The sequence below is a fragment of the Uranotaenia lowii genome, chromosome 1, assembly GCF_029784155.1.
Source record: "Uranotaenia lowii strain MFRU-FL chromosome 1, ASM2978415v1, whole genome shotgun sequence".
In the NCBI taxonomy this organism is placed as follows: Eukaryota; Metazoa; Arthropoda; class Insecta; order Diptera; family Culicidae; genus Uranotaenia; species Uranotaenia lowii.
Genome location: NC_073691.1, coordinates 14,399,441 through 14,426,269, shown reverse-complemented (window position 1 = coordinate 14,426,269; position 26,829 = coordinate 14,399,441). Strand labels below are relative to the sequence as shown.

At 34.3% G+C, this 26,829-nt stretch overlaps 1 protein-coding gene and 1 pseudogene across 3 annotated transcripts in view; both read left to right on the top strand.

Annotated features, from left to right (window-relative positions):
• Window positions 1–2,339: 2,339 nt before the first annotated feature.
• The window catches only part of LOC129738986 (fatty acid hydroxylase domain-containing protein 2-like), a 36,680-nt gene continuing 12,190 nt past the window's right edge, over window positions 2,340–26,829 (top strand). For 2 of the 3 annotated variants that reach the window (XM_055730338.1, XM_055730339.1), the window contains exon 1: window positions 2,340–2,947. In XM_055730338.1, coding sequence (XP_055586313.1) covers window positions 2,921–2,947 — 27 coding nt within the window. In that variant the 5' untranslated portion in view covers window positions 2,340–2,920. Of the gene's footprint in view, window positions 2,948–17,127; window positions 17,204–26,829 lie in introns of those variants that run through there. The other variant, XM_055730337.1, reaches the window with a different exon arrangement.
• On the top strand, window positions 20,842–21,345 carry LOC129739382 (signal peptidase complex subunit 3-like; annotated as a pseudogene).

Below are 26,829 nucleotides of genomic sequence, written 5' to 3'. Positions count from 1 at the left end.
CTTGTCATATTTTTGTTTATTTCTTTCAGTGCTTTTTTGCAGTTTTCTCAAAATTTTTGTTAAATTTTTGTCAGTGATTTTTCATCTACTTTTTTATCCCTTTTACTCATTTCTTATATTGTGGATGGATAATGCGATTTTCAATTATTTACTGCATTTTGAATAGAGCGGAAACCGCCATCTTTTATGTCAAGAGGGCAACCAAATTCGATTTCTACTTATTGAGCTCTTTCATCCAATACCCATATTGTGGGAGTTTCATGTGGTTTTCAGTCACTTCCAGCGTTTTAAAGTTGAGTGGAAGGGGCCATATTGGATTTCAAGATGGCGTCGGACAACAAATTCGAACTTCTATCCGTTCAGCCCTTTCACCCTATACACATATTGTGGGGCTTTTATGCCACCGGTCGTTTATTGCCAGTTAGAATTAGTTTCAATTGAAAAGACTGAAACCGCGTTTTTTGCGAAAATGCGCGCTAAAAAACCGTGCATTTTTCATAACCGACACAGGAACGGCAATGATAAATAAATACTTTTAAAAAAGATATTTAGATCAATATAATCATTTGGGATAAAAAAAAATGTCCGAGAGAATATTTTCAGTGGATGTCCAGATGAACAGGATGAATTCGTGAGGTCTTCGCACGAAAATTCGCTTGCACTGTGGCCGGTCGATGTTTTTTTCAACGTTTTTCAATGAGAAGCGGTTTTTCGCGCGAATTAGAAATTCGCTTCGCACTTCGCATCGCGCGCACTGTGAACTCGACCTTAGGAGTGGAATTGGACGCGGAGTTAACTTTTTCAAAACACATCGAAAAAGTTGTAGCAAAGGCAAATTCTATGTTCGGAATGGTTAGTAGAATCTGTCACGAGCTGGATAATCCCTCAACGATTGTCTCTATCTGCACTGGATTAGTTGGGACCGTCATTGAATATGCCGGCATTGTGTGGCGACCGTACTACAACATACATAACAACAGACTAGAGAGAGTTCAGAAGAAGTTCTTGCAATACGCTTTGAGAAACCTTGGGGGGCTAGCAGAAATGCCGGAGTATCTAGTCTTGTGCATGCTGGTAGATTTGGACACGCTGGAAATCCGTAGAAAATCGATCGACGCACTGTTTCTAAAGGGTGATACGGTCAAAATTTGGTCAATATCAACTTGACGTTTTTCTTTCAATTTTGCATTTAAAAAACCTGAACACCCCTCATTTTGAAGGTGTGTGAGTGTGTGTGTAGAATGTTGTTCCTATTTTGATTTTGGAATTCACTCTTCAGTTGTCAAAATGCCGTCCAAGGAAGAAGAGCAGCGTATCAAAATTTTGCTCGCGCATCGCGAAAATCCGAGCTACTCGCACGCAAAGCTGGCAAAATCGCTAAAAGTTGCCAAATCATCCGTTACCATGGTGTAATTGGCTTACGCGCCGTCGTACTGAAGCGGAAATTGCATGTTCAAGTCCTGCCGATGAATCGACGAATCTTTTTCGAAAAATTCATGATATTTACGGCTTTTGTTCTTTCCTTCTTTGATATCTCTTGTTTCTCTAATACTTCCCATTACGTTTGATAATGTGATTTTTTACATCGGTTATTGTTTATCATTTATCGTTCATCCTATCGTTCATCTTTGATAGCAAACTATTTCTGTCTTTTTGATTCATGTTCAAGAGATCTCTCCTCCTTTTTTTTGTATTTTTGAATGGCTCCGTGTAATTTCGTCCCAGCGGGATCCATATCACGAAACCGCTCAACCATTCTTAAGTCCAATCAACGGGTTCCATTGTATTAAAATTTCGTCTTAATACGGAGTCACCCCAAAAAATCGGATCCGAAAAGAAAGAGTCAACCACAACGATGATAATGCTTTCCGTTATGCTCTGAGTGATTTGATTCATCAGCTCTCTGCTCCACTGTGTCACTTCCATTGCCATCCGCCAAATTATGTTCCGCTTTTTTTCATTGGCTCTTTTTTTATGTTTACTTTTTTCCTTACGTTCCAGAAGTATTTATTTACCTTTTTTTGGTTTTCTTTTCTTTTGTCTATTACCCAAACTGTGTGTTTTCGCCCGGGTTGGATTCCAGTTGACCCCTGAATTTTCCCCTTTGCACACATTCTTGAAGAGCATTTGCGGTGTAAGCTTGTGCTAACCTGTGCTAACGACAAATCCGAGTAAAAATGCAAAATCCCAGCGCGAAAACCCGTTCATTCATTACTTATTCTGCTCGTTCATTCCCTGTTGTGCAGCCGCCGAGTCGCCGGCTGCGGACGTTGTCTTTGGTTCTGCAACGTGCCAGCTAGCTAGTTCAGGCGCAATTCGTTCAGTATCCGCGTGGAATTGACCGGGTGAGGATTTGCAACGAATCAAATCGGGTGATGAATCATATGGCGCGAAATTTGCTTATGTTTTGAGTGATTTTTTTTGTAATGTGTGAATAATTCCGATTGAATCGAAGCAATCCTAAAAGTTTTGACGGGAACGAATCAAAGCAATCAGTTATCGCGCGAAATTTGAAAACAAAAAAGTTTCACGCCAAAGGTCGATCGACCGGTAACTTGTGAGGCAGCGCGAAAGATTGTCGCCGCCTTCTTTGGGAAATTGGATTACAGTGGGTTACAAGCTAGCCAGTCAGTGTTGTTGTTGTTGCGTCATAGAGTTACAAATGGGGCAAAAATGGCACCCAGCTAAAATTTGCAATTCAGCAAACGAAATGTGCCGGTGATAATGAAAACGAACGTGATTTTGTTTACGTCCGATTTCAAAACGAATCGTGCTAACGGAAAGCCGAGACGAAAAGTTGCGCGAGCTAGATGTTCGTCGTTGTTATTTTTTTTTCTGATGACTAGCGCAACGGAATCTTCGACAAAACGTCACCGGTTCCAATCGACCGAAGTGCATCCAGTAATCGATACCAACTTTCATGGCCAACCCCGATGGGAAGTGTCCGGTAAGTCGACGTCTAACTTCGCTATTTTCCTCCAGCGACAAATGTGATTGGTTTTCTTTCCTTATCACTTTCCATGGGTAATTTTACGCCTCCTTTGAAATAGAATTAGTTTTTTTTTTGTAAACAAACATCTGTCGAGTTTAATTTTAAAAATGACAGCTATGGAGCCGACCAACAAGAAGCAAATTTCCAAACTGACAACGGTCCGTTTGTATGTGATTTGACAGTTGTTTCAGTCTCTTGCGAATATTATTTACAAATTTAATCTTCTAACTTCGCGTGAGTTTACATTACGTCGTATGAAAAATCTTGAGTTATTAAAACAACTAAAAAATTTGTATTTCACATAGAGAATATGTTGTCAAGGCTACAAATATTCTAAATCGAACGAAGATGCGACTAGTTTATGTCAGTTTTTGTATTTTGTAATAAAACTCTTTGTTTACATTTTGTTTCATACGACGTAATGAAAGCTCACGCGAGAAATATTTGTTTTATTGGAAAAAAAAATCGGTAAGAAATTTTACCGACTTCGGTAATTTTCATTTTGTCGACGCAGCGACAAGCTGAAGCAGGCGTGGGAATTTTGGCTTACTCGCGTGAAGGACGAAATCGGGGAAAGATTATAAACATCAATTGCTTCCCCGCTTTTTTTTTTCAACAGCGCACTATCAATGTTTACAGAGATACCTGCATAAATTCAACATACGACAGACATGTTAGCACTTCGCTTATCAAAGTATGCCCTGTTGAGCATCGTACCAAAACAGGGGACAGATATAAGTTTTTTTTTCTCTTTCTACTTCTCTTCCAGCTGGCTGTTGTTTTTTTATCGCTTGCAGAGTAATTTAGTTATTTGGATCTGATTTTCGGTTTGTGCACTTCGCATTTTTTTTTTATTTGGTCAACGATGTGCGTGGAATAACATTATTTGTTTTGATTTTTTTTCGGTTCCTTGCTGTATCATTCTATCTACGGCCGTACAATGTACGGCTTCCCGCAAGCCTGCTTCGATTATGTTTGATAACCTTAGACTTCTGTTGGGATTTGGTTTAGCGTTTGAACCTACATAGCCGGTGACAATCCGGTAGTAACTGAGACTAAAATTTGTATTCCGTTCGGTTCATTCGATAGTCTATGGACATTGGACGCAGGTATCCATTTTTGGCATTGGGAGCTTTTTTATAGTTTTTGGACTTATCTGTAGCCTTGGGATTTGTTTACAATATGTACAGGGTGACAATAAAGTTTCCGTACTTTTTTAAAAAAGGCTTCAAAATCCTAACTCTGTTTAGTGAATTATCAAATTGAAAAACATGAATAACAGCAACATCCTGTGGAATCTTGGCAACAACACACAAACGAAAAAGATGTCAAGATTAGATCGTATTTAGACTTACGTTTTTTCTTATCCTCCTGAAACTCCGATTTCGGGTCCGGAGTGACCCGTTCCGGATAGCTGCCGATTCCAGAAAACTAAAGCACATTTGTAGGGATGAAATGAATGAGAAAATAAATCAAATTTAATAAAAAATAAAATAAAAAATAATAGTTGTATTCGGCAACACTGAAATAAAATGAAATAAACAACTATGGCGACGTTTACTATTTTGGCAACACTAGGCAAACAAACAAAACAAAATCCGTCATTGATCTATTCTTGTGAGCGACAGACGTGTAGAAGTGAATCTCTGAATTGAGATTCGTAAAATCACGACAACATTGTTTTGGTTTTCTGATTGTTTTCATTTGGCCTTCCGGTGGAATAAGACGGAATTGCCGTTAGAAGCGCAGATATTTAAGGCTGCTTCTGCTGATTGTTTTCATTTGGCCTTCCGGTGGAATAAGACGGAATTGGCGTTAGAAGAGCAGATATTTCTGGTGAAAAAAAAAATCGGAGGTGGGTAAGGAAGATTTTTAAAGCTGCTGTTGCTGATTGTTTTTTTTTATTTGGCCTTCTGGTGGAAAAAGACAGAATTGGCTTAAGAAGCAGATTTTTAAGGCTACTGCTTCTGATTTGTTATTTTGATACGGATTTTAAAGGCTACTGTTGTTGATTGTTTGTTTTGATTAAGCCTTCTTGCTGGGTAGGCTGTTTCTTAGAATACTTTCCAAATATTCTGGCTCTGGTAAACACAGACAGAGTTACAAGAAAAGCACAGTTTGAGAAAGCTTTTGCTGAAAATGTTTTTTTTTTTGCAGATTGTTCCGGCTCAGGTAAACAAAGCAGAGCGACAGGAAAAGCACAAATTGTGAAGGCTTTTGTGGAAAATATTTCCAGATGGGATAAAGAATATGCAAAAAAAAAATAGGATTAGAAAAACTTTTGCAGACAATGGAGTGTAGAATTAAGATGAGGGATATTTGGGATATAAAATTTTGTAATTCAGAAAATCAAAAGGCTGTAAATTAAAGATTCTATTGAGAATAGAGTAGAGGAATGAATGTAGGAATGTAGGAATGAGATGAAGGATATGCAGAAAATAAATCAAATAAAAAAAAAAATAAAATAAAAAATAATAGTTGTATTCGGCAACACTGAAGATAAATAAAATGAAATAAATAACTATGGAGACGTTTACTATTTTGGCAACACTAGGCAAACAAACAAAACAAAGTCAGCCATTGATCTATTCTTGTGAGCGACAGACGTGTAGAAGTGAATCTCTGAATTGAGATTCGTAAAATCACGACAACATTGTTTTGGTTTCGTTATATTTTGTCAATTCGCTGATCGAGAACAATAGCGGTTGACAGTTGATGATGATCAATGATACAAAATACAAATGTTGTCATCATACACGCCTAACTTAGCCAACACAGCTTGTAGTTGTGAGTTTTCCTGCAGTGTTGGCAGTTTATTCTGGGTGGTTAACACAGAAAATGATAGTATTTAAGGAATGATTCAGAGTTGAGAATCACATAAGATAAGCGACAAGATTGTAATCGCTATATCTTTAAGTGAAATGAATCAACCGTATCTCATTTCCAAACCAAAATACCTCGTTGCTAAATTCTAAATGCTAAATGCTAAATTGAATTCAACAGATAAAAAATTCCCTCTCACGACCTCAACTCATTCCTTCAGTCAGTTGCAAATGCCTCCGACGATCCTCGCTAACACTTTCTCCGTAAATATCGTTCTAGACCAGTCGTTTTCAGAGTGGTCCCAAGCGCCCCCTACAAGGGGGCCGTGGAAGGGCTCAAAGTTTTCATTTTTTGCTGCATTTTGGAACAAATTTGTTCCAAAATACCCTTAAGGGGGCGGTGAGCTCTGAAATATCGAGACAGAGGAGCGAAAAAGTTTGAAAACCACTGTTCTAGACCCTATCAGCACCGATTTTAGATCATCTCCGGTACCAAATCTAAAGCTGATAGTTTTTCCAACAAAGTGGATTCCATGGGATGTTCCTTTAGGTATAGACCTGTGAGTTTGGCACGCTAGTATTTTTGACCCTAAAACTCCAAAAGCCAAAAAAACAACATTTTTACAATGACAATAGTCGATTTTGTGGAATGCGTCAAGCACCAAGCCTACTGAAGCTGTGAATCCATCTGGACTGAGCTGAGTGCTGAGTTGTTAGCTGTCATGTTCTTGAAGTTACCCTCAAAAAATCAGCCCAGGACCACTATCCTTCCAGAGACAAAAGTTTGATCTTTTTCACGGAAAATTTTGATATTTTTTTTTGGCTGTAAAATGTTTCTGCTGACCCTCCTTGAGCAATTTCTGGAAGTAAAGTGGCTCAGTTGTGAAAAATATGGCGTTGGTGAAGAAAACACTGTGAAGAGTTGTAGAAGCGAGGAGCGTCGAAGGCATGATCCACTTACTGGAAAAATGTCATTAGAGCCATTTTTGTATTTTTTTTTTCGGTTCAGCCTGATAGCTAAGATACCAATGAATCCAATAAATGTAATTACTATTTGATTGATCCGATTTGAAAAAAATTGTAAAGTTCGATATTGTTGAAGTATTTTTGAAAAAAGTACTGGCTCTTTATTGTCACCCTGTATAGTTTTCAGTCAGGAATAGCATGTCTACCTGTAGAGGGAATTCAGGGAAAGATTTACAGAATCTATAACTCGAACAAACAGGTTAAAGTTAACCAAATGTAGGGTTTCTTTTAAAAAAACAGTTTGGAGTGTGACAAATACTGAAAAAAAGCAGATAATTTAAGTTGAATTTTGAATTTTGAGTTTTGAATTTTGAATTTTGAATTTTGAATTTAGAATTTTGAGTTTAGAATTTTGAATTTAGAATTTTGAATTTTGAATTTAGAATTTTGAATTTAGAATTTTGAATTTTGAATTTTGAATTTTGAATTTTGAATTTTGAATTTTGAATTTTGAATTTTGAATTTTGAATTTTGAATTTTGAATTTTGAATTTTGAATTTTGAATTTTGAATTTTGAATTTTGAATTTTGAATTTTGAAGTTTGAATTTTGAATTTTGAATTTTGAATTTTGAATTTTGAATTTTGAATTTTGAATTTTGAATTTTGAATTTTGAATTTTGTAGTTTGAATTTTGAATTTTGAATTTTGAATTTTGAATTTTGAATTTTGAATTTTGAATTTTGAATATTAAATTTTAAATTTTGAATTTTGAATTTTGAATTTTGAATTTTGAATTTTGAATTTTGAATTTTGAATTTTGAATTTTGAATTTTGAATTTTGAATTTTGAATTTTGAATTTTGAATTTTGAATTTTGAATTTTGAATTTTGAATTTTGAATTTTGAATTTTGAATTTTGAATTTTGAATTTGTCGAAATTGTCAAAATTTTCCAAATTGTCAAAATTGTCTAAAATTGTCAAAAATGCCCAAATTTTTCGAAATTGTGAAAATTGCCAAACTTGTCAAAATTGTCAAAATTGTCATAATTAGCAAAATTGTCAAAATTGTCAAAATTGTCGAAAATTGTCAAAATTGCCAAAATTGTCAAAATTGTCAAAATTGTCAAAATTGTCAAAATTGTCAAAATTGTCAAAATTGTCAAAATTGTCAAAATTGTCAAAATTGTCAAAATTGTCAAAATTGTCAAAATTGTCAAAATTGTCAAAATTGTCAAAATTGTCAAAATTGTCAAAATTGTCAAAATTGTCAAAATTGTCAAAATTGTCAAAATTGTCAAAATTGTCAAAATTGTCAAAATTGTCAAAATTGTCAAAATTGTCAAAATTGTCAAAATTGTCAAAATTGTCAAAATTGTCAAAATTGTCAAAATTGTCAAAATTGTCAAAATTGTCAAAATTGTCAAAACTGTCAAAATTGTCAAAATTGTCAAAATTGTCAAAATTGTCAAAACTGTCAAAATTGTCAAAATTTTCGAAATTAACAAAATTTTCAAAACAGTCGGTTAAAACGGTCAAAACTGTCAAAATAGTCCAAAATGTCACAATTGTCAAAATTGTCAAAATTGTCAAAATTGTCAGAATTGTTAAAATTGTCGAAAATTTCTAAATTGTTAAAATTGTCAAAATTGTCAAAATTGTCAAAATTGTTAAAATTGTCGGAAATTTCTAAATTGTCAAAATTGTCAAAATTGTCAAAATTGTCAAAATTGTCAAAATTGTCAAAATTGTCAAAATTGTCAAAATTGTCAAAATTGTCAAAATTGTCAAAATTGTCAAAATTGTCAAAATTGTCAAAATTGTCAAAATTGTCAAAATTGTCAAAATTGTCAAAATTGTCAAAATTGTCAAAATTGTCAAAATTGTCAAAATTGTCAAAACTGTCAAAACTGTCAAAACAGTAAAAATTGTCAGATTTGTCAAAATTGTCAATTTTGTCAAAATTGTCGAAATTGCCAAAATTGTCGAAATTGCAAAAATTGTTTATAATGTCGAAAATGTCAAAATTGTAATAATTGTCAAAATTGTCAAAATTGTCAAAATTGTCAAAATTGTCAAAATTGTCAAAATTGTCAAAATTGTCAAAATTATCAAAATTGTCAAAATTGTCCAAATTGTCGGAATTGTCAAAATTGTTAAAATTGTCCAAATTGTCAAAATTGTCAAAATTGTCAAAATTGTCAAAATTGTCAAAATTGTCAAAATTGTCAAAATTGTCAAAATTGTCAAAATTGTCAAAATTGTCAAAATTGTCAAAATTGTCAAAATTGTCAAAATTGTCAAAATTGTCAAAATTGTCAAAATTGTCAAAATTGTCAAAATTGTCAAAATTGTCAAAATTGTCAAAATTGTCAAAATTGTCAAAATTGTCAAAATTGTCAAAATTGTCGAAATTGTCAAAATTGTCAAAATTGTCAAAATAGTCAAAATTGTCAAAATTGTCAAAATTGTCAAAATTGTCAAAATTGTCAAAATTGTCAAAATTGTCAAAATTGTCAAAATTGACAAAATTGACAAAATTGACAAAATTGTCAAAATTTTCCAAATTGTCAAAATTATTAAAATTGTCGAAATTGTTAAAATTGTCAAAATTGCCCAAATTGTCAAAATTGTCAAAATTTTCAAAATTGTCAAAATTGTCAAAATTGTCAAAATTGACAAAATTGTCAAAATTGCAAAATGGTCAAAATTGTCAAAATTGTCGAAATTGTCCGAACTGTCAAAACTGTCAAAACTGTCAAAATTGTCAATACTGTCAAAATTGTCAAAACGGTCTAAATTGTCAAAATTGTCAAAATTGTCAAAATTTTAAAAATTGTCAAAATTGTCAAAATTGTCAAAATTGTCAAAATTGTCAAAATTGTCAAAATTGTCAAAATTGTCAAAATTGTCAAAATTATCAAAATTGTCAAAATTGTCAAAATTGTCAAAATTGTCAAAATTGTCAAAATTGTCAAAATTGTCAAAATTGTCAAAATTGTCAAAATTGTCAAAATTGTCAAAATTGTCAAAATTGTCAAAATTGTCAAAATTGTCAAAATTGTCAAAATTGTCAAAATTGTCAAAATTGTCAAAATTGTCAAAATTGTCAAAATTGTCAAAATTGTCAAAATTGTCAAAATTGTCAAGATTGTCAAGATTGTCAAAATTGTCAAAATTGTCAAAATTGTCAAAATTGTCAAAATTGTCAAAATTGTCAAAATTGTCAAAATTGTCAAAATTGTCAAAATTGTCAAAATTGTCAAAATTGTCAAAATTGTCAAAATTGTCAAAATTGTCAAAACTGTCAAAATTGTCAAAATTGTCAAAATTGTCAAAATTGTCAAAATTGTCAAAATTGTCAAAATTGTCAAAATCGTAAAATTTGGCAAAATTGTCAAAATTGTCAAAATTGTCAAAATTGTCAAAATTGCAAAATGGTCCAAATTGTCAAAACTGTCAAAATTGTCAAAATTGTCATAATCGTAAAATTAGGCAAAATTGTCAAAATTGTCAAAATTGTCAAAAATTTTAATATTGTCAAAATTGTCAAAATTGTCAAGTTTGTCAAAATTGTCAAAATTGTCAAAATTGTCAAAATTGTCAAAATTGTCAAAATTGCAAAATGGTCCAAATTGACAAAATTGTCAAAATTGTCAAAACTGTCAAAATTGCCAAAATTGTTAAAATTGTCAAAATTGTAAAAATTGTCAAAATTGTCAAAACTGTCAAAATTGTCAAATTTGTCATATTGTTTAAATTGACAAAATTGTCAAAATTGTCAAAATTGTCAAACTTGTCAAAATAGTCAAAATTATCAAAATTATCAAAACTGTCGAAATTTTCAAAATTTTTAAAATTTTTAAAATTGTCAAAAATTTTAATAATGTCAAAATTGTCAAAATTGTCAAGGTTGTCAAAAATGTCAAAAATGTCAAAAATGTTAAAAATGTCAAAAATGTTAAAAATATCTAAAACGTTAAAAATATCGAAAATGTTAAAAATTTCAAAAATGTCAAAATTGTCAACAATGTCGAAAATTTCAAAAAGGACAAAAATGACGAAAATGACATAAATGACGAAAATGACATAAATGATAAAAATGACAAAAATGACAAAAATGACAAAAATGACAAAAATGACAAAAATGACAAAAATGACAAAAATGACAAAAATGACAAAAATGACAAAAATGACAAAAATGACAAAAATGACAAAAATGACAAAAATGACAAAAATGACAAAAATGACAAAAATGACAAAAATGACAAAAATGACAAAAATGACAAAAATGTCAAAAATGACAAAAATGACAAAAATGACAAAAATGACAAAAATGACAAAAATGACAAAAATGACAAAAATGACAAAAATGACAAAAATGACAAAAATGACAAAAATGACAAAAATGACAAAAATGACAAAAATGACAAAAATGACAAAAATGACAAAAATGACAAAAATGACAAAAATGACAAAAATGACAAAAATGACAAAAATGACAAAAATGACAAAAATGACAAAAATGACAAAAATGACAAAAATGACAAAAATGACAAAAATGACAAAAATGACAAAAATGACAAAAATGACAAAAATGACAAAAATGACAAAAATGACAAAAATGACAAAAATGACAAAAATGACAAAAATGACAAAAATGACAAAAATGACAAAAATGACAAAAATGACAAAAATGACAAAAATGACAAAAATGACAAAAATGACAAAAATGACAAAAATGACAAAAATGACAAAAATGACAAAAATGACAAAAATGACAAAAATGACAAAAATGACAAAAATGACAAAAATGACAAAAATGACCAAAATGACAAAAATGACAAAAATGACAAAAATGACAAAAATGACAAAAATGACAAAAATGACAAAAATGACAAAAATGACAAAAATGACAAAAATGACAAAAATGACAAAAATGACAAAAATGACAAAAATGACAAAAATGACAAAAATGACAAAAATGACAAAAATGACAAAAATGACAAAAATGACAAAAATGACAAAAATGACAAAAAGGACAAAAATGACAAAAATGACAAAAATGACAAAAATGACAAAAATGACAAAAATGACAAAAATGACAAAAATGACAAAAATGACAAAAATGACAAAAATGACAAAAATGACAAAAATGACAAAAATGACAAAAATGACAAAAATGACAAAAATGACAAAAATGACAAAAATGACAAAAATGACAAAAATGACAAAAATGACAAAAATGACAAAAATGACAAAAATGACAAAAATGACAAAAATGACAAAAATGACAAAAATGACAAAAATGACAAAAATGACAAAAATGACCAAAATGACCAAAATGACCAAAATGACCAAAATGACAAAAATGACAAAAATGACAAAAATGACAATAATGTCAAAAATGACAAAAATGACAAAAATGACAAAAATGACAAAAATGACAAAAATGGCAAAAATAACAAAAATATCAAAAATTAAAAAAAAATTCAATATTGTAAAAAACTGTCAAAATGTCTAAATTGTGAAAATTGTCAAAATTGTGAAAATTGTCAAAACTGTCAAAATCGCCAAAAATCCTTAAAATGACAAAATTGTCAAATTTCACAAAATTTTCTAAGTTCTGAAATATACGGTATCAATTTGCCTAGAGCGCACAATTTGCCTAGAGCGCACCTTTTTCATGCCAAAACCGAAAGATTTTTGTCTGGAAAAATGCACAGCATTTTGATGATATTTAGAAACAATATGGGAATGATGTGGGAAATTCCGGGTCTGGTCGACTTGAACGACAAAAATAGAATTCCACATGCTACATCGAAGGGCATTCCTTATATGTACCCCAGTTACCTCCGTAATTGATGTTCACGGATAAGCTCCATGCGTTCCGGGCGGCTTAACCGATATCAGCAACCAGGCACTGACAGACAGCCGTTGCTATCTTATCGCGTATCCAGTTCTACACCCATAGTTTTTAGACGAAAATCAAGTTTGTCTATAAAAATTTTAGTTTCTCCAACTCAAACTTGGTGAAGCTCTGGGTGTCACCGGGGATCGATACGACTCCAGAAGACATTGATAGGAGACTTGGAAAAAATGATAAATGTAGGGCGCGCGAGTGAAATTTGTTAACTCAGAGCTTATCCAAAACACTTATCTAACTTTGGCTTGTTTGACGGGATCTTCGCGGTTTTCACCGTTAGATATCTGGCGGAAAATGTTACCTAAGTTTAATCAGTCGAGTTCAAACGCTGTTTGGCTGAGGTTCTGCAACGATGGACGCGTTAGGCGACTACGTGATTTGGAACACTTCCGGCAGTGTAGTTCAGGATCGATGGAACACTCTTCTGGACACGATTGGTGATGATCCGGAGTTTCTGTACGTTTGGGCTTTAACGACCTGGGTCAATGGGTTCTTCTGGGTTTTCGGAGCCTTTTTCGTGCTGATGGATATAACCAATAGGCCGAGGTTTTTGAGGAAGTACAAAACTCAACCGGGTATGAACGAGCCCCTCAAATGGGATGGTCTTTGGAAGGTCATGAAGACCATTTTGTTCAATCAAACCGTGATCGGGATTCCTTTGACCTACATCGGGTATCACACCGCTGGCAAAAATAATCTTCCGGATGTTCGAGTGCTTCCCAGTTCCTTCGTAGTAGTGCGTGATTTGGCCATCTCGTTGTTCTTTGCCGAGATCGGGTTCTACTACGTCCATCGGATTCTTCATTTGAAACCCCTGTACAGACACATTCACAAGAAACACCACGAGTGGACGGCTCCCTTTGCCTGGGCAGCTATGTACTGCCACCCACTAGAGCATATCTTCAGCAATATGATCCCACCAATTATCGGAATTCACCTTATGAAGAGCCATCTGGCGACTGCGGCCCTCTGGTTTCCGCTGGTGATCATCAACACGATCCGGGATCACTGCGGGTACCACTTCCCGTTTTTTCCGAGTTCGGAATTTCACGATTATCATCACGCCAAGTGAGTTCATCCTCTGCAGTTCCAAAAACTTTCCCAGTCACTAAAATCTGATGTTTTCGTAGGTTTACGGAATGTTTCGGAACGTTCGGATACCTGGATAGGCTACACGGAACCGACCGGCAGTACCGAAAAAGCAAACAGTATCTGAGGCACCGGTTCTTGTGGAGCACTAAATCGGCACGGGAAGTGGTTCCGGATAAGTGAACGATGTTTCATTTGATTGTGTGTTGGATAGCAATTTCATGGCGACGAATAAAATCTCTTTACCAGTATTAGCACTTTGGAACCGAAAAAGTTTACTCTCGATCAATGGATTATATAATCTTTCAAACCTCAGGTCATTATGGACAGCGTCAGTGCTATGGGAGATTTAGGTATTTTGGGTCCAAGGAAAACGTGGGCAATCTTCATGTTCCAAGTAGTCTTAAAAATGACTTCAGTCATTTATGGAGGTTTATGAACACCACACAGCCGTAAATTAAAGTTCTTATTGATACTTTCAAGTTCCAAAACAAGTCTTAATGACCCTCTATTCAACGTTTTGATGTAAAGCACACGGATGTTCATAGGTCCAGAAGAGAATTTTAAAATCGCATTCGCTGTAGGAACAAGGACGAAATGGCGAAAAAGCATATTTTGAAGCCTAATTTTACAATATTTTGCTTTTTGTTTTTGTTTTTGGAGCACCAGCATAGAGGAGTATGTATGAGAAGCCACCAATCGCTGATAGGTCTTCTGACCCGAGTCGGTACGGGGAGGTCTCGATCACACGTTCAAATATTGCCCATGTTTAACTCACCAACAATCCGCGATGCCAGGTAAATGTTTGACGTTTTGTAGTTAGGAAAAAAGGTGAAAAAAATGGTGTAAATTTTCGATGAATTTAAAACTCATTTTACTACGGCTTTTTACTTCAGAGATCTTTTAAAAAGTAAGTAGAATCAACTTTTAGGTCTTCTTCTAGTGTTTTCAATATTTTTTGAAATAATATCGATAGCTACCAAGCGAGAAATTGAGTTTCAAAAACTGGTGTTTTTCTTGCGATTGAAAACACACCTAAGTATTTTAAAAGTTTTTGAATGAAAATGTGATATTTTCACAAAAACTGTCATTCAAAAAAATTGTTGGAGATATTTGTAAGCAAAATTTACAAAAGTTCTGTTTTGGAAAGCATTCTGACAAGGAAAAAACCTGGTTGAAAAAACGGGAATTTTATCCTGTTTTCTGTTAGCCAAAGTAACAAATTTGATGGTATTTTCTGGAATCAATGGAGTGTTTGAGTTGTTTTTTCGTACTGGAAGAAGATTTAAAATGATTTAGATTATTTATAGATTTATTAAAGAATGGTATTTCATTTATGAAAAATGCACTTCTGGAATGTCTGCTCTTATGTGAGAGCTGTTTGCACATTTTTCGAAATTTTGTTTTAAAAAAATCGAATGTATTTCCGTCGGCGTGTCTTGCAAGTACCTTTTCATGACAAAATTTTGCCCAATAATTATAATTATTAAAAAATAACATTAGGAGCTAATTCCCTTTTAATTATATGCCTGTTCCTAAAAGCTCCCCAAATTCTCTAAACTCTTGTATGGAGTACTTTGTAGCGCTACTGTTTGGTTAATATCTCGTATTGATTTTCGTTACTCGCGGATCGCTGGTAACAGAGAAAGATTTGGTTCCGAATTCGTAAACGCTCCTTTAATCCGTTCGAAGTTTGTGGTACGTTTTAAAATCCTACGATAACAATTCTAATGATGGTAATTTGAAAATATTAGGATATCTCTTTCAGCTTACGTTTAGTGACCTTTCTCTTTCTTTCCTCCTGTCTAGATTCCAGCCTTTGCACTCGCTATGACGCTTCACCTTTAATTAATTGTACAATTTCACAATAAATTCTAAAGGTTCTCAACTACTTTCTCACCTGCTCGATGATGCTTACTCCAAATGGTACAGTTGCGCACTTCCGGATAACTTAGTACTTAGCTTGCATAAGCAACTCCACCGGCACTAGCTTACTAATTTGGTTAAGTTATTTACCTAGATTAAGTAACTTTAAGTTAAATTTCAAACTAAATTGCTTCTCACACTCAAATCTCACCTAAACACGTAAATTTGAAGTAGATCTTTTCTAATAGAGCCTTACTTAGAATCAAGCTATGATTCGAACACCACTAGAACTCAACTTTTTAGAATTATTATTGTTTGTTTACTTTTGTCTACGTTATTGCTTCTAGCCTTCCCGCTTAAATTGCAGCTTTCTTTTCTCCCTCTTTCACCGTCTCAATTTGAGAACTGTCATCTATACGAGTGCGTTCAATGCTGTCAGCACGTTAGGCCCCTTCAGTGACATCTCGGATATTTGCAGTGCTACCAAGGGGTCCGTTACCACTGGTTTGGGATAGGTTTGACTCACCAAACTCTCTTCCAACTGTTCGAAACAAATTTGGAATTTTGAAAAAGAACCGTAGTATCCATATGATTCCATATTTGCCGAGATACTCCGGCTTGCTTCATTCCACAATCCATTGTTCATAAGTCTTTCGTTCGTTTGAAGACCTATCCAAACCCCCACGAACCCCCTTCAATAGAGTTAAAATGTTTTAAATTTTATAGCTAATAGATCGTAAATATGTAAATCGTCATTTACCGAGACCTTCATCCGCCATCCAAACACTCCCTGGGATGTACCATGCTAATTCGGCAGAACGTCTCCACTTTGAAATCTTTCCACTAATTTCTTCACTGAATCAAAACCGCATATCCACTCTACTTTCCTTGACTGTACAATGAAAGTAATTCCCTCTTTCGGGATGAATGAATCTACTTGGTTTAAAAGCCCTGAGAAAAAAAGAAAAAAAGTAATTTATTCTTCCATGTAAAAGAAAACATACCTTCTCCTGTTTATTCTAGAGAAAGTTCATCGAAAACTTAGCAAGCGACAACAATTTTCCCGTTACATGTAATCCGGGATGATTTTCCATTTCATAAATCATAAATCGCTGAAATTTCATAATTTTAGCTGCTCTCTTCGTTATAATAGAACGAATTATGAGTTTCTTCCTGACAGCCTTTCTACTTCTTTCCAAAGACACCACTCGCTCATTCACCATTTTCTGCCTCGATCCACGCAGATGTGGAATCTGCTCACTTTTGAAAAAAAAAAATAGCCATTCTTCACAGATGGCGTTAAAAAAACAATATTAATTATCGCACATTAAATCTGTCCCTCGTACAGGCATAGTTTGCACTTGTGTATGTATGTATGTAGATAATCCACCATGGATGCACGGATTCACCGCAGTTTCGTCAACACATGCGCTGAATTGCATTCTTTAGATAACTAGTTCGGCAGATCTTCAATGCAAATCACCACATGCCCAACCCCATGGCTTCGTGTGAACTGTTATGGAATGAATGAGATATGTGTGAATGTAAGTATCATTTGGATGAACAAGTCAATCACTTACGCAACCGTTATAAGATTAATGACATTTTTAATGTTAATAATCTAAGACAGGTATTACGCATACGTTTAGATACCTGCCCAGTTGTCAAGTGATTGGTTGTTCTAATATTTTTATACAATAAAACAACAATCATTGAATTATGCAATCTTACCTTTTTATGCATCCCAAATCTTACGTTTTACCTTATCTTACCAATATACAGCTTAATTCTTACCGCAGCTTTAACCTCAATTCTGTTTACCGGCCAAATCCATCTTTTCTTAAAAGCAGAATATTTTGAGAAAAACGTGAGACCTTGAAAACTAACTGGGACAATCTAGATGAAGTATTTGAAAAAAAAATGCATTTAACCAAATGTTGGTTGGAGAAAAAATACGTTAGGGGCCGTTCACATACCACAATAACTAATTTGGAAAAATGCATTTAAATGGGATGGGTACACCGTAACGTTATCAATAATAGAAGAAAAAAATGCCATTGATTGGCTGGAGAATCCGTGAGGCACAACATGCACCCACACGCCACTGAACACTCTTCTGCTCCTCGGAACATTAGAGTGTTCTAACACTAAATCAATCGAAATTATCAATTAATCCACTGTACGAACCCTACAACGATTCAAAGAACAGAAAAATATTCGGCAACACACACGCACACGGCACCTGTACACGAAACCTCGAAAACCACGAAAACTCATAACGGGACTTGCCAAAACAAAATCCCTCCGACCGGTAGCAAATTTAAAAAGTCAGCGATTGCTGCGATTAACCACTAAAAGAAATGACCGAAAGGAAACCTGCAGCCGAATTCCGGGCAAAAAATGTCTTGAAAGAAAAGAAATTATTGAAGACATTTTTAAAATTTTCTTATCTTGGAATTCCGGTGAATTTAAAGAAGACATTTTTTGACGTTCAAAAAAGAAAACATGATTTTCAATCTCTTCGGATTTTTTTCGTTGCGAAATTTCCTTAGATTGACATTCCGGTCAATTCAAAGAAGACTTTTTTTGACGTTTGAAATAGAAAACGAGATTTTTAATTTCTTCGGCATTTTTGCTTCCGAAATTCAAAAAGATATTTCTTTTCAGTGAGGATTTCTGTTAAATTAAACGTTAATACCAATTAAAACTTGAAAATAATGGAGCAAATGATTGTATCATATTATTATGCAAAAAATAAATGGTATAAACGCCAAGAAAAAATCGAACTACTTCGGCATCGTCGTTATTTGAGAGATATTAGTAATCCATTTGATATTTCGGATGGAAATTTCGAAAAACTCTTTCGAATGCCTAAATGTTTGGCTGAGAAGTTTATTACTTATTGGATCTACCATTGAACGATATCTCGTTAAAGGATGAAAGAACCATAACAATTCCGGTACATTTACAAGTTCTAACAACATTGCGATATCTTGGCTCAGGTAATCGATTAAACCTTATTAATCTAAATCAATAAGTATGACATTTTCGAATGTACAACTATAACCTATTTCATCATATCAACACATCCGATTGTTTACAAACACGTAACTTTCTAGCTTCATTTTTCAAAATGTCCAATTATGCCTTCAATACTCAACTATATGTTTTTTTTCACATTTAATTGCATGCACGGTTGTGAGCAAGATTTGAAGTATTTTATTTAGCAATATTGAATATTGCTGTTATAAATAGTTTTCAGTATTACAAATATAATTCTAATCTAATTACCATGCTCAATATCGGGAAACAAACTAACATGGGAGAAAGACGGTGCCAACAATAAGTCGTTTTGAAAAGTCTCACCGACAACAAACGTCAAAGACGTCTAGTGGTGAATAGGTGAACTATACTTTTTTCTTCTCTTACATTTGTCATTGTTTCTTTCTCTTTACTTTTTCGGAATCAGCCAAGAAGAAAAGACATTTTTATGAAGAGAACGACAATTTTAGAATTTCTTTTCTAGAAGAAGCAGATGAATTTTGAATATATGTACCTACAACTATAAAGATTGGGATTGCTACGATCTACGAGTATGAAATTATTTTGTTGGAGGATAGAGAAAAACTACTAAGAAGAAAACAAATGGAACGCTCTCACCGATATTCTGCCCTCTTGCTGCTTTCGCCCCCTTCCCTCGTATGTTACAATGCATTTCAAAGTGGGCGTTAACACATATTCCGCCAGCACCAGTCCGGTTCGCTTTGCACTAATCAATCAGGGGTCACATTTTCTCAGGTTTCATTAGTTTCTCACGTATTTTCCCCCTTTTCTTCCAACATCAATAACAACAATTTTTAAAGCGACGATTTTTTCAAACAAATGAAACATTTTTTTTTGCTTTTGTTTCGAATCGCGAACCGAGCAAAATGTGTAAATCTGTACTTATTAACTTAAACAAAATCTAGCTTTCCTTTACATTTTGCATTTTCCACTTATCACCAAACACAGATGAAATTTTTATTATATTTCCGACTATCACCATACGAAACAACGCCAACGCGCGACGGGAATAGAAAAAAACACGATTGCTCCCGACGGTGATATACTTCGAACTCTGTACAGGCATAGTTTGCACTTGTCTCTATAAAAATCTATCTTTATGCGAGCAATATTTCCTTGCGCTGGGAACATCCGGTCACCGATTGATGTCACTTCTATCAATTTCTTAAGACGCTGTCACATAAAAAACTAAAATTATCAAAATTGTGAGTTCCGTGAAAAAAAACACGTCCGCTGTCAATCGTTCATCGCCTACTTATTTTGAAGCAGAGATAAAGATTAAATTTGCCATCAACCGTAAATGCAAAGAATAACTTTTGTTTTAAAACAACAAAAGCTTAAATAAAATTATTTATTTCCAAAACGTATGTATATCTTTGAATCAATCGAACACAACAGTTGAGCTGATTCTAACAAGAAAATCAAAGTGTATCATTTTTTTGTTATCAAACAACGTAACCCTTTTCAAATTTTATAGTTTAAGTACTCGCAATCCCTGTTTTGAATCTTATTGAAATAAATCAGTTGAAATTTCCAAAAACATATTAGAATTCATCAAACATTTCGAAAAATATTTACAAAATATTGGAAAAACCACCTCAATCCTATCCTATTTATTTGAATAGTTACCTCAATAGCTTTCCAGATTGCCCAGTTTTAACCAGGCTTGACCAGATTTTCAAAGAAAAAATGGAAGATGTCAGGTCCGGTGCGGTTGCCCGGATATCGAGGAAAAATGCCCGATTTTCCCAGAATTACCTATTTTTTGAAATTCCAAATTTTCAACTTGTAAAATAACACAAATTTTGAAGGAGGTTTCAGTTACGGACTTTTTTTTCATTTTTGAATAAGAGTTAGGCCAAAACAAATTTGAAATCCTTCGTTTGTCACTTGGAATTATAATAAAAGTTATAATCCAAATTCGCAATAAATTGGAACAAGTTGGACAAAACCTTGCATGCAATATATTTGTAAACAAGCATTAATCCAGGTACTATCGGCTTCTGAGAAATTTTGGGGACAAAACACTAGCGCCAAAATAATATTGACGATTAAGACTTTAACCATAAGTTCGAAAATTTTAACAGCATGCTTGGAGTTTTTGTTTACACCACAATCGATGAAAGCTTTGTGTTGTGATTCGTTTCTTCGTGTGGGAGTGATTCGAGTTTCGATTAAATCTGGCAGCAACGTTCCGGACTTCAGCGCGACGTTCCTGACGTTCGATCTCAATGCCGATCTGAATACATTGTTCAACAGGAGTGTGAAGCAGCAATTCCTGTATCTGACAGTCGAATACCAGACGGAACAGAACGAGCTCAATCAGGTGGACCTGTGGGACAAAATCATCCTGCAAGGCGAATACGCTCTGCTGGACTTCAAGAACATGATCACCAAGCACTACTTCTGGGACGATGGCAATGGTTTGAAGTGAGTTTTGAACTTTTAAAAGATTTTTAGATTTCAATCTGAAAAATTGATTTTGTTTTTCAGGGGCCACCAGAACGCGACGACGACCCTTTCCTAGAACATCGTTCCAAATGCAGTACTGCTTCCGAATGTTTTTGCTCACGAACATCATTCATTCAAGTTCTCGGAAACCTACAAGCCGACGCCGGTCTAAATAACTTAAAAAAAATATTACAAAGCACATGCATGTTTAATTGAAAGTAGAAAATGTTCGAAATAAAACGAAATTTGAAGTAACAGAACCTTTCAATATGAATTTTTATTTTAGTTAATTTTAGTCCCACAAATTCTGCGGACTATGCTATGACCAATGACTGCTTTAAAAACATGATAATATTTCTAAATTGGTTTGTTTTGCTCTGATAGCCGCTTGTCTTACTGTATGCCTTTTTGAATCTGTGATTCTATGAATATCGGCCTTAAACTAAAGAGATCTATTTTCAAACAAACTCCATTAAGTCCACAGTTGTAAAACCAACATGATTCGGGAATTCGACATACGATGTCACCTTTTATATATACACACACCTTGGTTGTTTTGTCGGTCAAATGTTAAACCTATGTGTTTGCAAGCTTGAATGCAAGTTGAAAGCTTGAAGACTTTTTCGCTGGTGGCAGCACCGTAAACAAAGAGATGATGTCCCAGACTACTTGTTCGAAAAACTATTCAGCCGGGTATCTTGATAGAATACAATATCTTTGATTAACCTTTTTTTTTTTTAATAAAATACTTTGAATTTTTTTTATTCCCCCCTTCGGGATTTTTGGAAAATCGAAAATTTAAACAACAGCTGGGCTAAGAATCACACAAATAGTTTAAAGCTGTCGATAACACAAAGCCCTTAGTGTAGAGATAGGCGATTAATAATGAAGAAAATAAAACTGAAATTAAACATAGCACAATAAGACTATGAAGTAGAAGTCATTCGAAAACCCACTAAAATCACACAGATTTATGGCTATATCTCTTTCGTTTGCTTGAATAACTATGTAAATGTTAGTAATTTACAACCCTGTTAATATAGGATTTACCTAAACGAACAATTCATCACAAAACAAACATTGATTTAAGTGTGATTTTGAAGAAAAGTTTGATTTCGGGTATAAAATTCTTCAAAAGTTGGTTGGTTTCGAAGGGGCTCTGAGATGGTGTTCACTATCACGGACATCTCTTCGATAGTTCATGTCAGAGCACACCTTGGAAGATATTCTTGTGACGGTTGTTTATAACCAGTGATAAATTGAATAAATATGGAGACGCAGACGATGAAGGAAGCCCCGGGTCCCTCTGCCAAAAGGGATAATCCAACCACCATCACCACAACCAAGAAGAAGGAAGCGCCGGGTCGAAGCAGCGGTTCGAAAATCGAACCAAAACCGACAGCTTTGAAGACGGTGGTCGCCCGCAAGCTGGTCGAGGTCACCTTGTTCGGACACCAGGACGAAGCAGAACGTTGCGATAATGGTACAGCAGTTTTCACTGCTGCCATTAAATCAAACAAAGAGATTTATCTTGAATTGGCTAAGCAATTGTTACTTAAACGAAATCACCAGGTTACGACACTTAGCTCACATTTTCACCATGTATTCGTATCTTCACCCAAAGCGCTCTTGCTTTGACCTTTCCACGTATCATTTTTCATTTCTGCCTGTAATTAGAATTAGAATTTGCCGATATGCCATAAACTTAAGCGAGAATATATCCCATCGGCGATCGAAATATAATTTTAAATATTCTGCTTATGTAAATATGTTTATATCTTTCACTTTAAAGGGTGATACGGTCAAAATTTGGTCAATATCAACTTGACGTATTTATTTCAATTTTGCATTCAAAAAACCTGAACACCCCTCATTTTGAGGGTGTGTGTGTGTAGAATGTTCCTCCTATTTTGATTTTGGAATTCACTCTTCAGTTGTCAAAATGCCGTCCAAGGCAGAAGAGCAGCGTATCAAAATTTTGCTCGCGCATCGCGAAAATCCGAGCTACTCGCACGTAAAGCTGGCAAAATCTCCAAAAGTTGCCAAATCAACCGTTACAAATGTAATTGTATGTGCATGGGGAACGATTTTAGACAGCCAGGAAGTCTGGATCGGGGGGAAATCGAAAACCGGAAGCCACTGAGACGACAAAGAGAGTTGCCGGTAGTTTCAAGCGAAACCCTAACCTCTCTCTCCGAGATGCCGCAAATAAGCTGGGTGTATCGTCTACAACCGTGCATCGAGCCAAAAAACGAGCCGGACTATCGACTTACAAGAAGGTAGTGACTCCAAATCGCGATGATAAACAAAATACGACGGCCAAAGCGCGATCCCGGAGGCTGTACACGACGATGCTGACGAAGTTTGACTGCGTGGTAATGGACGACGAAACCTACGTCAAAGCCGACTACAAGCAGCTTCCGGGGCAGGAGTATTATACGGCAAAAAGAAGGGGAAAGGTTGCAGATATTTTCAAGCACATGAAACTGCCAAAGTTCGCGAAGAAATATCTGGTTTGGCAAGCCATCTGTATCTGTGGCTTGAATAGAAGCATTTTCATAGCTTCCGGGACTGTCAACCAAGAAATTTACGTGAAAGAGTGTCTGCTGCCTTTCCTCAAGAAACACGGTTTTTCCGTACTTTTTTTTCCGGATTTGGCATCTTGCCTTTACGGTAAAAAGGCCATGGAGTGGTACCTCAAAGTGTTGAAAGCTATTTTCGCATAACTAATGTTTACTGATCATCCATATATTACGATTTTTTAAAATTAAAAACAAAAACAATAAATCTTAAATGTGGCTCTTTCCAACTCTGAAATTATGACAATTTGAAGTTTTTGGCTGTTCCGACTCAAAAGGTTGCCGACCACTGTCCTAACCTAAGGTTGCCTGATGGCTCGGTTTTATCCGGGTTTGCCCGGATATTTAACACAAAATTTGACAAAAGTATTCACTGAAAAATGCCCGGATTTTGCTCGGATTTATTCACTTTATTTGACAAAACAGTAAAAAAAAACAAATTGTGTTGCAAAAACTTTGATTTATGCATCCAAAACGAAATTTTTGAGCAAGTTTTACTAAAATAATCATGAAATGTTTTTTGGAAGCCTAAAATACGATTTAGAAACTGCTGATGAAAAATAAAATTTGCTTTCTCCTTGATTTGTGTTGAGTAATTCCCGGGTTTTGACAAAATTTGCTCGGATATTGTCAGGATTTTTAGTCGAAATTTCGGAATCAAATGCCCAGGATTTTGCCAGGTTTTTAGATAAAATTGCCTGGATTCATCCGGCCCTTCTACGTGCTGGAAAAATTCTGGCAACCTTATCCTAACCCAATCTTCTAAAGCTATGATCATTTAGTATCCGGGCACTTCATTTTGATGATAAATAGGTTACTAGAGCTCGGATATGCAAAATATAAGCAGCGTTGTGTTGGTTATGAAAAGGAATATCTTGCCTATTTTTTCATATTTGTAAGTTAACGTGTGTTTGAGATATTCACGATGCAAAAAGACATAAAAGACATGGTAAAAATAATTTTGCACAATCGCCTCAGAAATCTTCATTGTCGACTTGATAACTCATGAACTGTTGGGTGTTTCTGAATTTTTTTTGGCTCAAATGGTTTAGAAGTATAAGGAGCCACTCTAGGATGCTAACAAAGTTCAAACGAAGCAACGGAGTGGAACCCTTGATATGGTAAAAAGTCTTTGGTTATTGGGTATAACTGAATGCAGATCCCTTAACTACGCAGTAAATCCTTTTTCGGCAGCCAAAAAGTATTGCCTGACACCAAGTAAATAGCAAATAGTGAGCAGTTCCATAGATCGCAATCTGTGCTATCGATTTTTACGCAATTTGACAGATGGTTTTCTGATGGACAAAGAAAGTTATGTTAAAACCCTAGCGGCAACATTTCATATCACCTTTTTCCAGGAGTGCCGCCATGATGCCGCACGCCGAATCGGATCCCAAAATCGGTTTGTCCAGCGATGATCCAAATGGATTGTTCGATTATTCTATGACATGACCTGCAACTTTTCGTGAAAAATATGGGGATTCCACGTGATAACTCCTTCCAATTGTGGTATTGAAGCTGAGAAAATAATTCCGTAAATAGTGTATGTATTCGAAAAAAAATGCAATACTTGTTTTGTTAATAACACTAGTTTACAGCATTTTTGAACTCAGTAAACTGAAGGTCCGAAAACGAAATTCAAAAAAATCTCAGTAGAACCGTTTCTGAGTTATGCTCCAAATATGAAATTTCGAAAAAAATAAAAAAGTTCATGTACTTAGATTTTAATATCTCGGACGGCATAACAGTAATTTGAAATCCCTCTTTTGCATATTGAAGGTGAATAAGTTTTCTACCGATCATCTGAACACTGATTTTGCGTTTGACCAACAGTATTGTTGATATTAATGACTTTATGAGAAAAAAAATTATAAAAAACGCATTTTTTTAGAGAAAATTTTGTTTCAACGAAAGTTTTAGACTCGATGGTAGCATTTAAAAAATCTGAATTTCTTTTGCGCTTAATTGTTAATTTAAAACAAAGATTTCAAGTGGTTATTTATCAAAATCGGTTGAAAACTGAAGAAGTTATGGCTACTCTGCCCGAACTGAAATTTTTGGAGTTTTTAATAATTTAACGAACCGCAGTACACTTATCATAGTATAGGAAGAATGAAACATGATAAATCTCAATCGCTCCAAGTCAAAATTATTTATTAGCTTACCAGAAGGTCACATGCCAAGTTTCAGGAAGATCTGACCATTGGGAGGGGTTGCTTGAGTCTCAAACGTGAATAAAATTTTGAGGTATTTTGCCCGGAAGGAACGAAAAATACTGGTTTTTCATCAATAACTTTTTTCATCACTAGCTGATTGTTTTTTATGGTTGATTTTCTTAAAGCCTAAGTTGAGACAAATATTTCATCCGAAGACTGTAACTCGATTGGATTTGAAACAGAAAAGTTATTGCGGTTCATAGGCCGCAAATTTTGTCCAACACGCAATGAGTACTTTTTACGCATTGCGTTTTATACGAAAATTTTCGACCAAAATACAATCTTTGAACCGCAATAACTTTTCTGTTTCAAATCCAATCAAGTTACAGTCTTCGGGTGAAATATTTGTCTCAACTTAGGCTTTAAGAAAATCAACCTTAAAAAATAATCATCTAGTGATGAAAAAAGTTATTGATGAAAAACCAGTATTTTTCGTTCCTTCCTGGCAAAATACCTCAAAATTTTATTCACGTTTGAGACTCAAGCAACCCCTCCCAATGGTCAGATCTTCCTGAAACTTGGCATGTGACCTTCTGGTAAGCTAATAAATAATTTTGACTTGGAGCGATTGAGATTTATCATGTTTCATTCTTCCTATACTATGATAAGTGTACTGCGGTTCGTTAAATTATTAAAAACTCCAAAAATTTCAGTTCGGGCAGAGTAGCCATAACTTCTTCAGTTTTCAACCGATTTTGATAAATAACCACTTGAAATCTTTGTTTTAAATTAACAATTAAGCGCAAAAGAAATTCAGATTTTTTAAATGCTACCATCGAGTCTAATACTTTCGTTGAAACAAAATTTTCTCTAAAAAAATGCGTTTTTTTATAATTTTTATTTTTATAAAGTCACTAATAT